Consider the following 17,385-nt stretch of genomic DNA (forward strand, 5'->3'; position numbering starts at 1 on the left):
GCTTCTAAGAGTCCGTTATTTTCAAGAAGAAAATTTCATGTTCCGCTGGATCGTGTTCATTGACTTCCTGGACGTCTAGGAAAAAGAGATCGATGGATTGATAGATCAATAGAATTAAGTTCAAGATTTAAGATTGGTTTACTGATTCATAAGACTGCAAGTGTCCGTTTCATCTTTAATGTTAGCACAAAATACGAGACACAAAGGATTGCCTCGGTTTTAATGTATAGGAGTTGCGTTTACACGTCTGTGTTTTTCACAAATTCCATGACATTTTCAGTTATTCGCTCGTCCTCATTGAAATGTACACATTTTGTAATCTCCGTTACCGATTGAAATAAGACTTTCCTGGCATTAGGATATGCCATATATAAGATGTCAAACTGTAGTTTTTTATGACGACTTAAAACTTTCTAGCATTTAAAAACGGCAGTTTGGTACCTTATATGTGGCATATCTTAATGTCAGGAACGTCTTACTTCTAACGGTAACGGAGATTACAAAATGTGTACATTTAAATGAGAACGAGCGTATTGTATCCTTATTTCCAAAATCTTAATAATATAATTACCTTTTTTTAAGAATCAGTTCAAGATCCATGATTGGTTTACTGATTCAAAAGTTTCAAAGAGTCTGTTTTGTCAAAGATGCTTACGGTACTTACTTATTGGTTTTGGAAAAATCTCCAGCGTAACCTTCAGTTTCAAAACTGATCTTGCCAACGTTATAATGCCTAGTACGCAATGATAACAGTAGTGCCTGACCTGACCGGTGCAATGGCCTAGTTGGTAAAGTGTTCGCCTTGCATACGGTAGGTCGTGAGTTCGAACCCAGGCTGGGTCATACCAAATACCCAAAAATGGTACATACTGCTTTTCCATGCCATTTTCAGTTATTGTATCCTTATTTACAAAATCTGAATGATAGAATTACCTTTTTTAAGAATCAGTTCAAGATCCATGATTGGTTTACTGATTCAAAAGTTTCAAAAAGTATTTTTTTTTCAAATATGCTTTGCTTTCTCTGCTTAGCACTCAGCATTTGAGAAAGAGTATGGCAGTGAAACACACACCACTACCAGTGGACTAGCCCCATGCTGTAGTGACTTTCACATAGTTGTGTGGCCCAAGGGATGCCGAAACGGAGATGGGAGCCGCCTTATGCATCTTCTGTGTGGCAGGGACTTAAACTTTAAACTGACCTGCCGTTGTACAACTTCTCGAACATGACCCTCTGCGTGCGCGCACGGTAGCGGGACTGGATCGCTATCAGCACGGCGTTAATCTTGTCTTCACGCATCTCTTCCAGCATGCCGAGTGTTCCGGCCTGCGGGGAGTATCAAGAAAAACTTAGATTAGTATTGTTTTGCCGTAAGTTGTTTCTTTTTATGATCTGCTAGTAACGATTAGTCAGCAAATGATGAACAACACACAGACACACACACTCACATAGACACACACACACACACACACACACACACACGCAAACACACACACACACACACATACACAAACACACACACACACACACACACATAAACAAACACAAACTCACACATTTTAACACACATAGACAAGCGCACACACATACACATACACGCACGCACACACACACACATACATAGACATACAGACACACACGCATCCATATGCACACTGGCATTCATGTAGAACGATAATTATTGAATAAAGGATAAGGAACACACTAAGGATGGGTAAATTTTAAATTATCCGAATGTAAGAATGATAACATTATAAGTAAATTCCATCGGTACAAAGGACGAAGGTATACATCAAGGAATAGAAAAGGATAATATTACTGTTTTGGGTTGTTTTCGGTTGTTTTCGTTTTTTTTCCGTTGTTTTCGTCTTTTCGGTTGTTTTCTTTTTTTTCGTTTTTTTTATTTTCGTTTTTTTGGGTTTTTTTTTCACGTTTTTTTTTTGGTGGCTGTTTTTGGTATTTGATAGTGAGACCTCTATTCGGTTACCTTGAAGAACACTTTGGTGAGCCCAATAGCATATCGGTTCTTGGGGAGGCCGGTCGCCTCCAGCAGCAGCCGGGAAGCCTCCTTACCCTCCATGAAGGTCCCATCAGCGAAAACCTCCGCTGCCAGGATTCGGTACCTGTTCGGGATTTTATCAGATTTTCATGAACATGAACATTAATCTTTATATTCTAACGTAGTACAATGAATAGTGTGATAATTGTCGATCTTAAAATACAAATAACATCAACACTAATGCCAATTAGCGTAGATGCTCTATTAATAGAATAATAATCTACTGCTTTTCCGTCGCCTTGTCCCTCATCAACACTGAAAATCAAAAACATTGGTCACGAAACTGGTAAATTTTACGGTTGTCTGTAACCATTCCCCTTAGATCTATACGTGTAATGTACGACATAAGTCAAGTAAGTCAATGTACGTCAACGTCCTATCGTTTATTTCCCTTCAAGTCGAAAACATAGCTAGGACTTACAGATAATTATACTTAGGGCTACATGATTGTGAGCCAGTGGAACATGTACAGTACTTGAACCGTGTTGAGTACGTGTCAAAAAAGCGCACTAGGTTGGAAATGAATCTTTTTTTTTTCTTGCAGCTATCTGTTCCTCCTACCTTTCAATGAAGTCGGAGAAGATCTGCCTGTTAGGGAAGCCCTTCTGGCAGATACGGATGCCCTCCAGCACACCGTTACACGTCAGCTGGTTGTAAACCAACGGGCCGTCGATGATGCCGCCGGTCTTCAGCTCATTGGGGATGAGGCAGCGGACGAAGTGCGGGTAGGTCTGGTGCAAGGTGTGCATCAGGTGGTTCAGTTGCTCCTGTGGGGACAAAACAACAAGGATCGATCCTTAGTGAAACGCAGGTGAAAAACGTTTGTTCGTACAGTGATTGTACATTATGTAAATACGTTGCGTTTAGGATTGCATCTCATTGATATGTATAAGCAGCAACACAACAGAATTGCCTTGAAGAAGGTGACAGATGGTCACCGAAACGTCGGTGGAATAAATCTCTTGGTTGTGTAAAAAGAGTATTTTTTATTTGTACTGGAAGAACTTTAACTTTAAAGGATTCTTTCAGCTAAAATCAAAAGTTTGTAAAACGAATAACTTACCCTGTGCACCGCCGATACAGTCATGAACGACCCACCCTTCTTCTTCTTTCCACCTTTCTGCCCTGTTCAGGAAAAAAAAAAAGGAAACGTACAAACGTCCACTATCACTAGCAGCTCTTTGTCGTCTTTTTACGACAGAACGTCATATGTATTGTAATTATTGCGTCTTTTAAGTCAACTTTCCTCTGTCAAAATGGTGGTCAAACTAATCAGTTTTGTTTGGTCGCTCTGCAACTATTGTGATAGGAAAGTAATCAACCGTCGAGCAAACACGTATTACACGTACATTTCAATGTCCAATATTCTAGCATGCATTGCTTTGCTTGCTGTTAGTTCAGGTATTGCGGTGAAACAGCACGATACATTCCAACAGTCCAAAATTCTGGTTAGGACAAAACTCTCACGGACCGAAAACCAGTGTAATGGTAAGGTAAAGCAGTCATCCTCCATTGCGGTGTAGCATGATAATTTTTTCAAGTAGCAAGGCGGCTTAGCTACGGATCGCGTTTTTGGCCAAGCACATCGGGTCACTCCTACTCTTCTCGATAAGTGTGTTGGGTTCTTATTATAAACTGTTATTATTAACAGCGTGCACTCCACCCACCTGCCTGCTCCTCTGCAGTGATGTAATCAGCCCAAATACGCTTCAGCAGGTCGTTAGCGGCACCCTTGAAGACCTTCACAGCAGTCTCGTTCACAGGGTCCTTGTTCTTCTCCAACCAATGGCCGACGTTGTACCCCACAGGCCCGGCGTAGTGGCCCAGCTGGAAGTGAGCCTCGTACTTCTTCTTGCCTGGTTTGGGCTTACCGAATTTCGGGTTCTTCCCAAGATGTTGGCACTGAAGCTTGTCCAGGTACGTATTGTCAGTGGCCTTCGGTACGATGCACTCTTCTTCCAACATCGACAGGATGCCAAGAGGCTGCGGAAAAAAATATGGGATGGTTGTGTGAGACCTTACCTTCGTGACGCACCATTGCGTTTTCGTGTAAACCAATACTACTCATAGGGCGAATAGGTAACGTAACGTGACCAGTTAACGTCCAATTTATTCAAAACGTATTTATCTTAAAACCGCGCGGACAGAGCCAAATGGCAGAAACCCACGGGCAGAAATATCAGCTCTTCTGAAAAGAAAATGCATGGTCTGTAAGTTTTACTCCGCCTGTTTAACGCCGTGCGAGCATGAATTTATACTTAGGTATATGATGAAGAATTGAGCTAGCGTAACCAATTATCGTCCACCTCAGTATTTTCCCTTCTGGCGCTATGCTTGAAGAACATAAACCATAAAAAAATGCACAGTAACTATCCAAAGCGGTCTACAGACAAATGATAGTTAAGTCATCATGTTTGACCCGCCACTTGCTTGACGCGATGGAACAAAACAAATTTGATCTGTGAATTTCAACGAGATGCGCTGCACGTGGCGTTCATGTGATAAACACATGGCTATTATGTTTTGCCGTGCAAAAATTAACCTCCCGTCCGGGGGTCTCTAGGTTGTATCAAACCTTCCTAAAACTGGTAAGAGTTTCAAACCCCGAATCACCATGGATAGTCTGAATATCAAAGAAAGATTTAACGTCAGCTACTTTTAAAAGATACTAGCTATCGTGTAAGTTAGAAACACATGATAAAGTACGTGGTGTCGAATTACATATGAAATACGTCATGCACGACGATTCCGTGCAACTTGTTGTTGCTGGTTCAGGAGTTTATTCTGTTATGTCGCTGGACGGAAACCTTTTTTCATTGTTTTGTATTAAAGAGAGAGATGGCTAAGGATCATACTTATGACGTTCTTTGTTGCTCATGAGAACAGGCTTTGGCATAATACACCGCGACATGTGGACATGACCCAAACTGGACGTAATTAGGTTCTGCACGTAAATAGGTTATGTTACGTTACAGATGTAGCCTATGTATTCGATTTGTGGCTTTTCTTTAATTGGCCTTTGCGGATTGGGCTTTTCTAGGGAGGTGCTTATGATTTGCTTTTTCTTCTGGTTGTATATCAGAAACGGGGCAAAATCAGAACAGAAACACAACCAAAAATTTACAGCATAAGCCCCAAAAAGGCCCAACCGTAGAGCTTTCTCTGCTTATGTTTAATCATGTTTTATCCCATTTCCGAGACTGCCTACAATTGCATTTCTGTACGGTATATAATTAGCATATTTTGGCTTTTATTCTTTGCAATCCCAATGAAGACGAAGCATGTCAAAACAAAATTACCGACATGGAAACAGTAATAGGGGTTGCATCATGTCAGAAGTGAACTTGCAGTCTCTGTCCCAACTGCTAAAGAGATCGTACAAACCTTCTCGATAAGATCCAAGCAAGCCTGCAGGTCCATGCCAAAGTCGACGAACTCCCAGTCGATCTGTTCCTGCTTGTACTCTTCCTGCTCGTTCACGAACATGTGGTGGTTGAAGAACTGCTGCAGCTTCTCGTTGGTGTAGTTGATGCACAACTGCTCGAAGCTGTTCAGCTATAGACATAGACAAACAAAGAAAATGAGTAACTCATTAGACGCCTTGCGATGTTTTACTTTGAATTTACACTTGAGAACATGAACGTTACATACAGGAAACAACACAATTAAAATGGGTATGAATTATTTTGTTTTAACTGTTCCCTTTGTGCGACTACTGTACTTCATAAGATATGAAGTCAAATTAGATATCAAGACGGTTACCACAGCGTAATAGTACAAAGAAGATTTAAAAAATAGTACCCACCATCAAAAGAATAAAACCATTCTCTGTGGTATTTCCTGTCCATAATTGTTACAATCTAATGTATTACGTCCGACACAATATTACCACCTACCAGGTAGAGATATTCACCATGATGATACTATCATCATGCCCTGTTCATATATTCATATATGTAGGCAAATTTATATATACTTTTGTGCAAAAACGAGACAATATCATGCATTCCTGACACAGCATACTGTTACCAACATACTGTTCTAGAGCGTTAGCATGTACATTATTCTATAGACTATTTCTACTGTTAGTCATAGATTAGATTAGTTATCTATATTTGTGACCTATTAGCAATAATATGTGCGTGAGTTGCCATACACTGTACTAGTTACAATTTTCGCGCAACAAAGTTCTTCTCTATATGTATATAGTATATATCCACTTGATATTTTTCACCTGCACGGTACAATATACCTAAACCGCATCCTTACCTCGAAGATCTCGAAGCCGGCGATATCCAGCACACCCACGAAGAAGGCCCTCTCCATATCTGTCTCCAGAGTCTCGTTACACTTCGCCACGATAAACCTAGGTGTACGTGAAATAAACATCAACTTTATCAACTGTGGCCATTGGTTCATCATTAGTTTCTTTGTACTTCATTCCAAAAGCGACTCACAATAGATAATTTCCCCCTTCTATTCTAATCAACTGATTGTCCAACTTCAATGTGCAATGTACTCTAATTATGGGGATCTTCTGATATTTCTGGAAAATATAAAGCACAAGAAATACTGTATGGCTACAATTTTTTTAGAATAACTCACTTGTATTATCGTATCAATACAATGAGCACCTCTAAAATTTCTTAACTTTAAGTGCCGGATGGGACCCTTAGACAAACTTGTTTTCAAGCAAATTTAGTAGGTATGTGTATTTGGAAATAAGTTACTGATTGGCCGTTAACTGAGGAGGTTACCCTTAAAATTCATAAATAAGATAAATTATATATATGCGTAATATTACAACATTGTTTTTGCACTTTCTATGTGTTCGACGCCCGATATCAGTATTGCTGCCTGGAATGTCTAGTATTGCCTGTTGCAATTTAATACAATAAAATGAAATGAAATAAAATAGAATAAAGTAAAATAAAATGAAGATAAACAAATAGGCATAGTGTACAACTTACTTGAAGACCCTGTCGTAGATGGACTTGGACAGCGCGCCGACTGAGTTCATGCACTGCTCGGCTGTCTGCCCCTTGGTGACGAACTCAGACCCGACCTTCACCCGAGGTTTGCAGATCGCGTTGACGAACTCCTCCCGATCAACGCCCAACAGTCTGCTGGTCTTGTCCATTTCTGTGGATAGATGAGACATTCAGTTAAAAACTGTCATGGCGAAAAAGCAACTGGATAAAATTTTGAAACAGTCAGACGTTTCAGACAGCATCCGCTATCTTTCCTCAGTGACTAAGGAAATGGCAGACCCAGTTTTTTTAACAAAACTTTTGACGTTTTTGAGTTAACCGCTGCTTAGATGCTTTAAAATGTTATATTTGGTGAAAAGAAACGTAACGAACGTATTTTTTCACCAGTGTCATATTACAATTCCAGCCTGTAGTTGTGGGTGCTACTAGATATACGTATATATACAAGCTTGGACACACGGTTAATACAAACATGGCGGCGAGGATATCAGTTGCATAAATTGAATTCGTCACCCCTTCCTTCATTTGCGTTTGATGTTTCTTGCATTGTAAAGGAAGAAGAAGAAAAAATCTTCCATACCTTCGAACCCTTCAATCTCTCCCTGCTCGCCCCTCTGCGCGAACTTGGCATTTCCGAACCACAGGATGGCCGCGCACAGCTTGTAGATGTCCTCCTTGTCGGACGCGGCGAAGTTCAGGATGTCGAAGGCATCGTCGGTCAGGCGGAACTCCTCCCCGTCATCCAGGTTGGCAACCTCGTACACTCCCTCGGTCACGAACCGGTAGTAGGCCGGGTCGGAGCGCAGCAGCATCCGTTCTGACAGCATCACAGAACAAATACAACTTTTATTCTTCATTTATTCATTTATGTCATCTTAAAGGCAACCAAAGCAATATTAGGGCCAAAAATGGAAATAAACCAAATTCTGAAATCTTTATAGTAGTGACATTTACTAACATTGTTTAACACATTTGCATGATATTTTCATATTTTTAGGATTTCAAAACCGCGCAAAATAGTACCACACGATGATGCCCTTAGTTTCCTGAGCCTACAAAAACTCCTTCTCACATCGCAACAATGTCATATTTTTGCATCATGAACGTTGCTATACGGACTCTATAATTGCTTGGGTTTTCTTTAAGACAGCTGGGTTTCCCTTCGACTTATATAAGTTGATTTCCAAGAGGCCCGGTATATACAAAACATGACATGTTTGCCTGGTGGGGACAGCCATGGACGATATTCAGTAATAAATAAAGAAATAAAATCCTATAATGTTAAAACAAAGTCGTTGTCCGTATCTTAACGTCTTAGCCGCTCCAAGGTCAACATCAAAAAAGTTCAAATGTTCGGACGTCAAGAAGTTACATGAGGCATGCATGTTAAGGCTATTCATGATATTGCAATGGTTTCCAACATCTTGGTCATTGGTATCGTCATATGCATTGGCTATGTCTTTTAAAAGCTGCAAGAGTCATGTAAAGGCCCCCATAACTCAGGCAAAGTGTAACGTTTCTTCACTAAGTTCATTTCTCATTCGACACCTTGGTATAGTCTAATAAATCTTAATATACTTAGAGAGAACAGAAATAACTCGTTGTTTATTGTAGCCGTAAACAACCATAGACGAAAATAATATAATCTTAACATGCCGACAGACATCAGTAAGCCCCCCTCTCACTGGACCCGAGGCACGCTGGCGGCGTCGCTGCGTCCAAAACTGGATTTGTGTTACCCTTGACTTTATAATGTGAATATCATTCAGAAGGTACAAGTATGACCAAAAAGACAACAAAACACACAAAGCTTAAATATATTCGTCTTCTGTTGATGAAATTCGTTGAGTGCTTTGTCAATTCGATCGGCCGCAGCGACGCCACCAGCGTGCCGCGGGTCCAGTGAGAGGGGGGGTTTAACGGCTCAACAGCTTTTAACAACGTCATGAATAAGAAGTGCTACTATATCAATTAGTATAGACATTTAACATGATATTATTACTGATTAAAAAAATTACCATGACGTTGTTGGTAAGCACGTGCACTCAAGAAACGATTTTTCTCGTTTAACACCCTAATTTAGTATAATCAACTATTTGCTTTTGTATTGTTGTAAAAAAAGATATGACCTTAACGTACCAACTGTACCGGGGATACCGTTCGACATCAGTTGGAAGAAGATGTGGTAACCTCGTTCCATTCCCGGCAGCTGGGAGATCACGCGAGATTTCTCGAGAAGATCTAGAAGAAGGCATCGAAATGTGATCTTAGCTTAGAGAGTACCATGCCATTTGACTCAATTTTCAAATAATCTGCTGCAATTCAAATAATCTAATGGAAAATAGTACAAAATAGTTTACTTACAAGAACAAAATGGCATTTCTATAACAACAAAAAAAACAGCGTCGAGAATTTTGTACTTTCTTCCAGGAAATTGTTTTACTTACACGTCTCGATGTCACCACCGGCCAAAACTCCCTTCCGGTTGAACTGGACACGAATGAACTTGCCCTGAAAGTTTTAAGATAGCTTTTCGTGAAAACCAACAGTGGACACAAAACAAATCAAAGAACATGGCCGTCAATCGAAATGATTTTTTCTAAGTGCCGACACGTCATCTCGTTGGTTGAAGTTGAAATAATCAGGCCTATTATTTATGTGTTTGATATACACATATAGTCATAATTGTGTGATTGTGAATACTTATCTAAATTCAGATTTGGAACTTCCGAGTTTAGCCATCCAACATGGAGGAAAATGCTTACACCAGAGTCACGTGAGAATTAAAAGGTAGATAAAAGAAACTTACGAAACGGGAGGAGTTGTTGTTCCTGACGGTCTTGGCGTTACCGAAAGCCTCCAGTACTGGGTTGGTCTGCACGATCTGGTCCTCAAGGGTGGCCTGAAAAAATGGTTAAAAAGTGTTTCTGATTACTAAATTCAGTGACAAAGTTTTCTGATAATGATTTTATGCAAGACTTAGACTACGACCGGTTTGAATATCTTGATCTGTCTCATGATTTTGCTTGTCTTTGTAATGATTTGATGATCTGTGCTATTATGTTTGTATTAGCGTCTGTTCTCTTCGTAGGCAGCCGCCACCGACTTCGGCTGCCTATATATAGTAAGTAGCCTGTGTAATGAAAATGTTTTACGCCTTACGCCTTAGTTAATACAGGCTGTGTGCCACATCAATCCAGATTCTCTAACCCTGTCTCAGTAAAAGTCAGTTCTTTTTATTTGCAGCTAACTCAGCCTTTTGGCTTCCAGAGGAGGACAATTGGTAAGACTAACTTGGTCCCGAACTAGGTTCGCTTTCTCAGTTGCCCATCGCACGATGTTCCATCTAAAGCCCCCCTCTCACTGCACCCGCGTCACGCAGGCGACGTCGCTGCGGCCGATCGAACTGACAGCGCACTCAACGAATTTCAGCGACAATAAACGAGTCTTTTCAAGCTTTGTGTGTCATTCCTGTACGTTTTGAATGATATTCCCATTCGAATGATATTCCCATTATGAAGTCAAGAGTAAGACAAATCCAGTTTAGGACGCAGCGTGCCGCGGGTCCAGTGAGAGGGGGGCTTAATGCTTCGCTATACATTTTCAGTAAACACTGCAATACTACGTACCTTCTGCTCGGCGCCCTCAGGTGCCGCGGCGGCCGCCTGGCTGGCACCGACTGAAGCGAAGTACGACAGAACCTTCTTGGTGTTCTCGGTCTTTCCGGCACCGGACTCGCCACTTCGGGAAACAACAAACATTGAGATACACAATGTAAAAGTTACAATCAACAGGATACGTTTTATAAGGGCCCTGTCACACGTGTGCGTGTATGCAAGTCCGCATGAGTATCAACAAGTTTTTGGTTCAGGTTAAGCTTGCAGCCGAAAACGTAATTTCATTGGTTCGATAACTAGGCTGCACAACGATGGGTCAAAGTAGAAATCAACTTCTTCCCTGTAAACTTTATGTGTTCATGAGCACCTCATACGCACTTAAATATACGCACAAGTGTGACATGGCCTTAACGGTCAGGCGTTTCAGATAAACCACGACCTTCAAAAGAATAACTTTATTGCGCGATAATTGCAACAGGTACAATGTATGGCAACATGTAGATATATGACAATTGAACTATGTCATATTTCTAACAATTTTCGTTGTCTTTGCATGCCCGTAGCCAGGGGGGGTTCAGGGAGTTCGGAAGAACCCCCTCACAGGCTTGAAGGTCCACTTTCACAGGCTTGAAGGTCCACTTTTTAATGTTCAAGATTTTTTTTTCAGGGCGGAGTTTTTGTATCACCAGCAATGCCACAGAGGCTAGAATCCTACAAAAAACTTTGCTTCTGATTTTTCCTCTAAATTCTCTCAAAAACACAGGAAATGCCCTTTAAGAAGGTTCAATTCTTAGAATTTGAAACGCTTCTGGGTCCACGTCCAAGGGTTTATTTTCAAGGTGGACTTATTTGTATCACCAGTGGAGCTGGAATCTTAGAAAAACTGCTAACTTTGTCTTTGATTTCTTTCTTTGAAATCCTCTCAAAAACACGGGAAATGCCATATCAGAAGGACCCTATTGCGCTCGCTGGTCCCTCAAATATTAAAAAGAACCCTCCAATCAAAATCCTGGCTACGGGCATGCTTTAGAAAGATCGAAAGATATCGGACGCTATTCCTGTCATTGACGAAAAGATAGGGTGACATCTGACACGTCTGACCCTAACAAAACTTATTCAGCTACTTGTGTAACTTTCATATTGTTACCTAGATGTCTGACCTTCATCGACGTAACATACAATAAGGTTTGGTTAGACAATAACGTAGTTTAACGATACCAGAAGTGATCTGTGTTGGTTCGTAACATTATTGTAAAAAAACAAGCGACTGAACTCGCAAACGCACACAAAAATTTAAACCTCCTTCATTCAGTTTTTGGAATAGGTGGTCGGAAAATCGGTGAGTCGCAATTTTTTGCTTGTTCTAAGAAAGTTGAATCATTTATTTACAATGTAAGCGATGTTGTTTGACGAATACTGAATGGCACTTTTGACTGAGAAAGTGCTGATTCAATTCATACAATATAACAGTAATATTTTCTTTCTTTTGGTTCCATTACCGCTGAATTCATAAAAAACTTAGACCACTTTACTTCAAGTAGATTTGCAGTATATCGTTGTCATATTATGTCATAATAGTTCTATTGTCATTGTGAAATACGTTATGGAATAAACAGAACTAAATATTAAATAGAATTGATATACTCACGTGATCAGAATGGACTGGCAAATCTGGTCTGTATAAAAGTAACACAAAAAATATAAGTACAACTGATTTTGTAGATATGAATGTATGATTTTATTTGCACAACAATTGCAACGATGACAATGTAAGGCAATGTCTCTTTGGCTCATTCCCCGTCGTCGAGGATTTCTTCGCAATGTACAGATAACTTTTAAGTTAATAAAAATTAACAATCTAGGTGTATTTTTCCACAATTCTAATTACTACTTTATTATGTCAAATATAATCTACAGTGATAACTAAAAAGGACTATTCTAGATATCACATTGTATATTTCTAGGCTTCTTTGCGACTTCAAGTTCGTTAAATTTCGTGTAGGAATAATACAGTTTCTTTTTTGAATATCATTATGAATTTATGTGGATAGATAAGAAATCTGGACAAGATATATATAGATATATATGAAATATACATATATATATAGATATCTATATATATATATATAGAGAGAGAGAGAGAGAGAGAGATATGAATAATATCGATCATCAATATTTCCTGTGTCTTTACTTTATCTGTTTGGTACATGATTTTCTTGATCTTATTTTTTGTTTTCCGTTCCATATTTTGTATCTATTCCTGAATTTGATTTTGAAAAGTAATAAAGAAATTCCTTCAGGACATTTTAGACTTTGCATTAGCCGAGAGGCCCGGTGGGTGTCACTCCACCGTAAATTTAGAAAAGTCGTCTGAAGTGTCTATCCCAAGGGGACATCAGAGAATTGAACCCGGGACCTATTGGTTCTTGGTCGAACGCTCTAACCATTACGTCACAAGATGCAATAGCAGCGGAGGTCATCTTACTGCACACGATGCAATAAAAATATGATTTTTAACAGAAAAAAGGTGGGATGTCTTACCGCCAATCATGTTCATGTAGGCCTCGTCGGCGACGGAGAACAGGTGAGGCGGGACCTCTTGCCGCCGCTTGCCGTGGAAGGTGGCAACGACGTTCGCTCCGTAGATGGGCAGGCGACGGAACGGGTTGATCACCACACAGAACAGCCCAGAGTAGGTCTGTAACCACATGAAACGAACATGTAATACACGCAGACTTCTTGTTTGTTACACTGGTGGCATCGGTGGGATTATAGTAGTCGTGTAACCATATAACATATAACCATATTACATCGTGGGTGTAGCCCCGCTCGGGCCCTGAAGCTGCACTTTTTTCACGGTGGACTGCCGGATACTGGGCCGGGGGATGTACCTGTCGATGTTAGCTTACGGCGTCTAGTTGTTATCGGGTCCTACGTTGATTTTAACTCCATGTCATAGTCTGCCCATGAGACTTGTTGAAATTTGAATGTGAAGGCTTCAGTTTTATCTTTTTGTTATCAATTATTTAAGGTTAACTTTTTAGTTTTCTTTACTTTACCCCCCCCCCCCCTTCATCATTACACAGTAACGCACACGTGACCATAAAGGAGTATTCTGATTGGACACAAAACGATACATTGCGGGTGTACTCACGTAGATGAGGGTGTTCTGGTAGCGCGTGCGCAGATTGTTCATGACAGACGCCTCGTTCAGGTACGTCATGTTGGCCATGTCTTCTGCGCATGCGAACTTGGGTGGGTTCATCTCTTGGATCACGCTCTCTTTCACCGTGAAGGTCTGTGGGAAAAACAGCAGTGACGTCATCGCTTATATGAATTGTTTGGACGAGTTTATCTGACGTATAGGTATGATTCGTAAATGAACTTTGACCCTAGGTCATTGAAGGTACAAGTTTAGCCATTGTAGACTATTTCAATCTCATTTGAGAACAAAACGTAACAAAAAAGGGAGATATTGAGTGAGAGAGAGAGAGAGAGAGAGAGAGAGAGAGAGAGAGAGAGAGAGAGAGAGAGAGAGGAGAATAGATACTGAGATACAGGGGGAGAGACAGAGACAAAGACAAAGACAAAGACAAAAGAGTTCTATAAAGGGAGACACACAGAGGTAGATAGTGAGACAAGAAAAGGGAGAGAGGACATAACGACGAAAGAGACACAGAGAGACAGGGTTAGAGTCAGAGAGAGAGACGGACAGAGAGACGGATACAGAGACGTCAACGGGGAGGGAGACAGAGAGGAAGATAGTGAGACAAAAAGAGTGAGAGAGGGCATAACGACGGAAGAGACACTGGGAGAAAGAGGGAGAGACAGAGAGATAGACGGACACAGAGTTTTACAAAGAGACACACGGGTAGATAGTGAGACAAGAAGAGGGAGAGAGGGCATAACGACGGAAGAGACAGAAAAAGACAGGGTGAGAGACACAGAGAGAGACGGACACGGAGAGTTAAACAAAGAGAGACACACAGGGGTACATAGTGAGACAAGAAGAAGAGGGGGAGAGAGAGAGAAAAAGAGAGAGAGAGGCATTACGACGGAAGAGACACAGTGAGGCAGAGTGAGAGACAGAGAGAGAGAGATGAACACAGAGAGTTCTACAAAGAGAGACACACGGGTAGAAAGTGAGACAAGAAAAGGGAGAGAGAGAGAGAGGGAGGCATTACGACAGAAGAAACACAGAGAGACAGAGTGAGAGACACAGAGAAAGACGGACAGAGAGTTCGACAAAGAGAGACAGCCGGACAGAGATAGAGGCAGAGAGAGGAACAGACAGAGAGGCATAAACAGAGACAAAAAATGCAAAAGGAAAGTGGCGGAAAACAAAAACGGGAGAAGGTCTGGCGAAGGGAACAGTTCTGAATCTACGCGGTGTAACTCACGTTTCCTAGGCGGGTGGTGACCGTGACCTGGTCGCCCTTCTTGGCCTTGATCTCGGCCTCGATGAACACTTCCTTCTCATCGGGAACCCAGCAGTTCTTCTTGGCGTCGTAAGGAGCCGACCGCAGCTTCTTCATGTCCTCGGGGTCTCCGAAAAGGAAACGCTCCGAGGGCTGATCCTAGAGACGGTTCAAGGTGACGTGTTATCCCTATCTAGACTGTCATACTTACGTCATATTACGTCATAATATTACCAAAATTACAGACATTATTAAAGCTTATGTGTACATCACTCCCTACAATTTTGATGATGATACATCATACCGTTTGGAAGTTATGAGGGGGGCCGGATGAACCCTCGCCCCTCACAACCCTAGCCCAACCCTAGCCTAGCCCAACCCCACCCTAATAGATTAAGGTCGCAGACTACAGTATTTCGCCTATGGGGATTTACACGGTAAAGAACCCCAAAGTGAGAAGCTTCGACGTTTCAAAATTTATAGTAGGATGCATAATTAAGGTGCATGATTTTAACATGGTTGACTTCAGGGTTCAATCTACAAAATATGTGAAAACGAGCATAAATTTGCCTGCTCGTACTTATTTAAAAGCCACTTGGATATGACCCTCAGCGGAGGTCATCCTACTGCAGCCGACGCACAGTTTTTGGGTGGTACCAGATTCAGGCGCGAATCCAAGCCGACCGAACAAACATCGTAATCCAACTAATATAGTCTCAAAACTGACGTATTCCTCTGCCATTCACCACAGTTTCAGCCTCGCAAACGTGCACAGAGGAAAAAACTACGGCTTTTTCAAGCAATGTGACGCACTACTTTATTTCCGAACTACTATTGGGGACGGGGTCGCCCATTGATACATGTACTGTGTTCTACGACATTAAGCATTACAGTCCTCACATCGTACCAAGGAGGTGTTTTACCAGTTTGCCAGTTATTTGAGCAAACAGCAAAGTTTCCAAGAGTAGCACTACTGTACATCCATTCATATGTGACCGGGTCACACCAACTACTTTAATAACATTATGCTATTTCATATCGATAATCAATGAGCCAAGATACAATGTCGTTGTGTGGTGAGAACTGATAGAAAATCCAAGCCCTAATAGACTGACCCTGACTGTCCATCAGAATTAGCGGTTCGACCAATGACAGAGTGACTGCGTGTCCGTCAACATGTTTTAATGTTGCATTTCTACGTTTTGAAGGAGTTGGGCGGGGCTATGATATCGGCCTATTTACACTAGACGCACGCAACTAAAAGATCACCATGTAGTTTTTGTTGTGCCGCTTTTGAGCATTTTTGATAAGAAATCCGCACGCAAATGTGGTAAACAGTGGCATCAAATGTCAATTCCATAAAAATTACAGCAATTAGAATATTTCCAGTACTCAAGCCTAAGAAATGCTCTGGGTGCCTTTAACAATTGTGCCAGGTAGAAATAAAACTAATATCAATATGTACATCTTACGCTACAGACTCTTAGTAAAATTGCATTGTGAGGTTTTTTTTTGGTGACAGTATTGTAGGACAGGAGTGTCATTATATGCCATTTGCATCGAAGATCATAACGCCGTGTACCTTGTAAGAACCACCTAACGATTACAGTATGTATTGCATTGAATTGTACAAATGGCACTGAGAAATTGTCAGACCTACCTCGAGCGAGGGACCGTAAGCTGGCATGTTGAGTCCGGCAGGGCGTCTACTAAAGGAACAAGACCCTGGAACAGGAACAGTCAAGTACCAGAATGAATGATCACGTCATATAAATGTTATAATACCTTCGTTGCTAAAGCATTTACCAAGGAGGCTTCGAAAATCTGAACTACAGTTGCCGGTTTGCCTGAAATTACGCTTCAATTCTAGACAGGAAAATCTGAACATAAGCTACAAACTTATTGGTCCTTTTAGAATGTACAACTGTAAAAGTTGAAAAATAAACTGGCTGTGCAGACTAAACTATTTCCAGCGCATGGTTCTATAAGACAGAATTTTTGTTTCCTTTCCAAAGGTTGCACATGACGCTACAATTTACCTAATCAGTAAAACATAAAAACAAAACTTATAAGACTAGTACTTCTCCTAAGATATTGACTTTCCAGATATCTTGTTAGAGACGTGAACAGCCTTGGATAGAACTTACTGTTGGTTTGCAATGCAGAATCGGAAACAACGTTTAAACGGCAAATACGATACAACCCTTTCTTTAAGAAATAGACTTCTTTAAGAGTCAAAAGACTAGACGCGTACTTACCTCTTGAAGAGACAGCTGTGAGTCTTGCCTGGAATCCGCCTG

At 41.0% G+C, this 17,385-nt stretch overlaps 1 protein-coding gene across 1 annotated transcript in view; it reads right to left on the reverse strand.

The window, feature by feature from the left end:
- LOC136421767 (myosin-16-like) overlaps nt 1-16,836 on the reverse strand; it is a 48,611-nt gene extending 31,775 nt beyond the window's left edge. Inside the window, exons 1-18 of the mRNA XM_066409306.1 lie at nt 16,746-16,836; nt 15,068-15,244; nt 13,822-13,965; nt 13,209-13,365; nt 12,316-12,343; nt 10,680-10,791; nt 9,860-9,952; nt 9,498-9,561; nt 9,190-9,291; nt 7,631-7,867; nt 7,030-7,201; nt 6,329-6,425; nt 5,444-5,614; nt 3,727-4,042; nt 3,123-3,184; nt 2,621-2,826; nt 1,988-2,123; nt 1,202-1,326 (exon numbers count right to left, since the gene is read on the reverse strand). Of these exons, the coding sequence (XP_066265403.1) occupies nt 1,202-1,326; nt 1,988-2,123; nt 2,621-2,826; nt 3,123-3,184; nt 3,727-4,042; nt 5,444-5,614; nt 6,329-6,425; nt 7,030-7,201; nt 7,631-7,867; nt 9,190-9,291; nt 9,498-9,561; nt 9,860-9,952; nt 10,680-10,791; nt 12,316-12,343; nt 13,209-13,365; nt 13,822-13,965; nt 15,068-15,244; nt 16,746-16,772 (2,426 nt within the window). The 5' untranslated portion in view covers nt 16,773-16,836. The remainder of the gene's footprint in view (nt 1-1,201; nt 1,327-1,987; nt 2,124-2,620; nt 2,827-3,122; nt 3,185-3,726; nt 4,043-5,443; nt 5,615-6,328; nt 6,426-7,029; nt 7,202-7,630; nt 7,868-9,189; nt 9,292-9,497; nt 9,562-9,859; nt 9,953-10,679; nt 10,792-12,315; nt 12,344-13,208; nt 13,366-13,821; nt 13,966-15,067; nt 15,245-16,745) is intronic.
- Between the last annotated feature and the right edge of the window lie 549 nt (nt 16,837-17,385).

Source organism: Branchiostoma lanceolatum, chromosome 1 (genome assembly GCF_035083965.1).
Source record: "Branchiostoma lanceolatum isolate klBraLanc5 chromosome 1, klBraLanc5.hap2, whole genome shotgun sequence".
Lineage (NCBI taxonomy): Eukaryota > Metazoa > Chordata > Leptocardii > Amphioxiformes > Branchiostomatidae > Branchiostoma > Branchiostoma lanceolatum.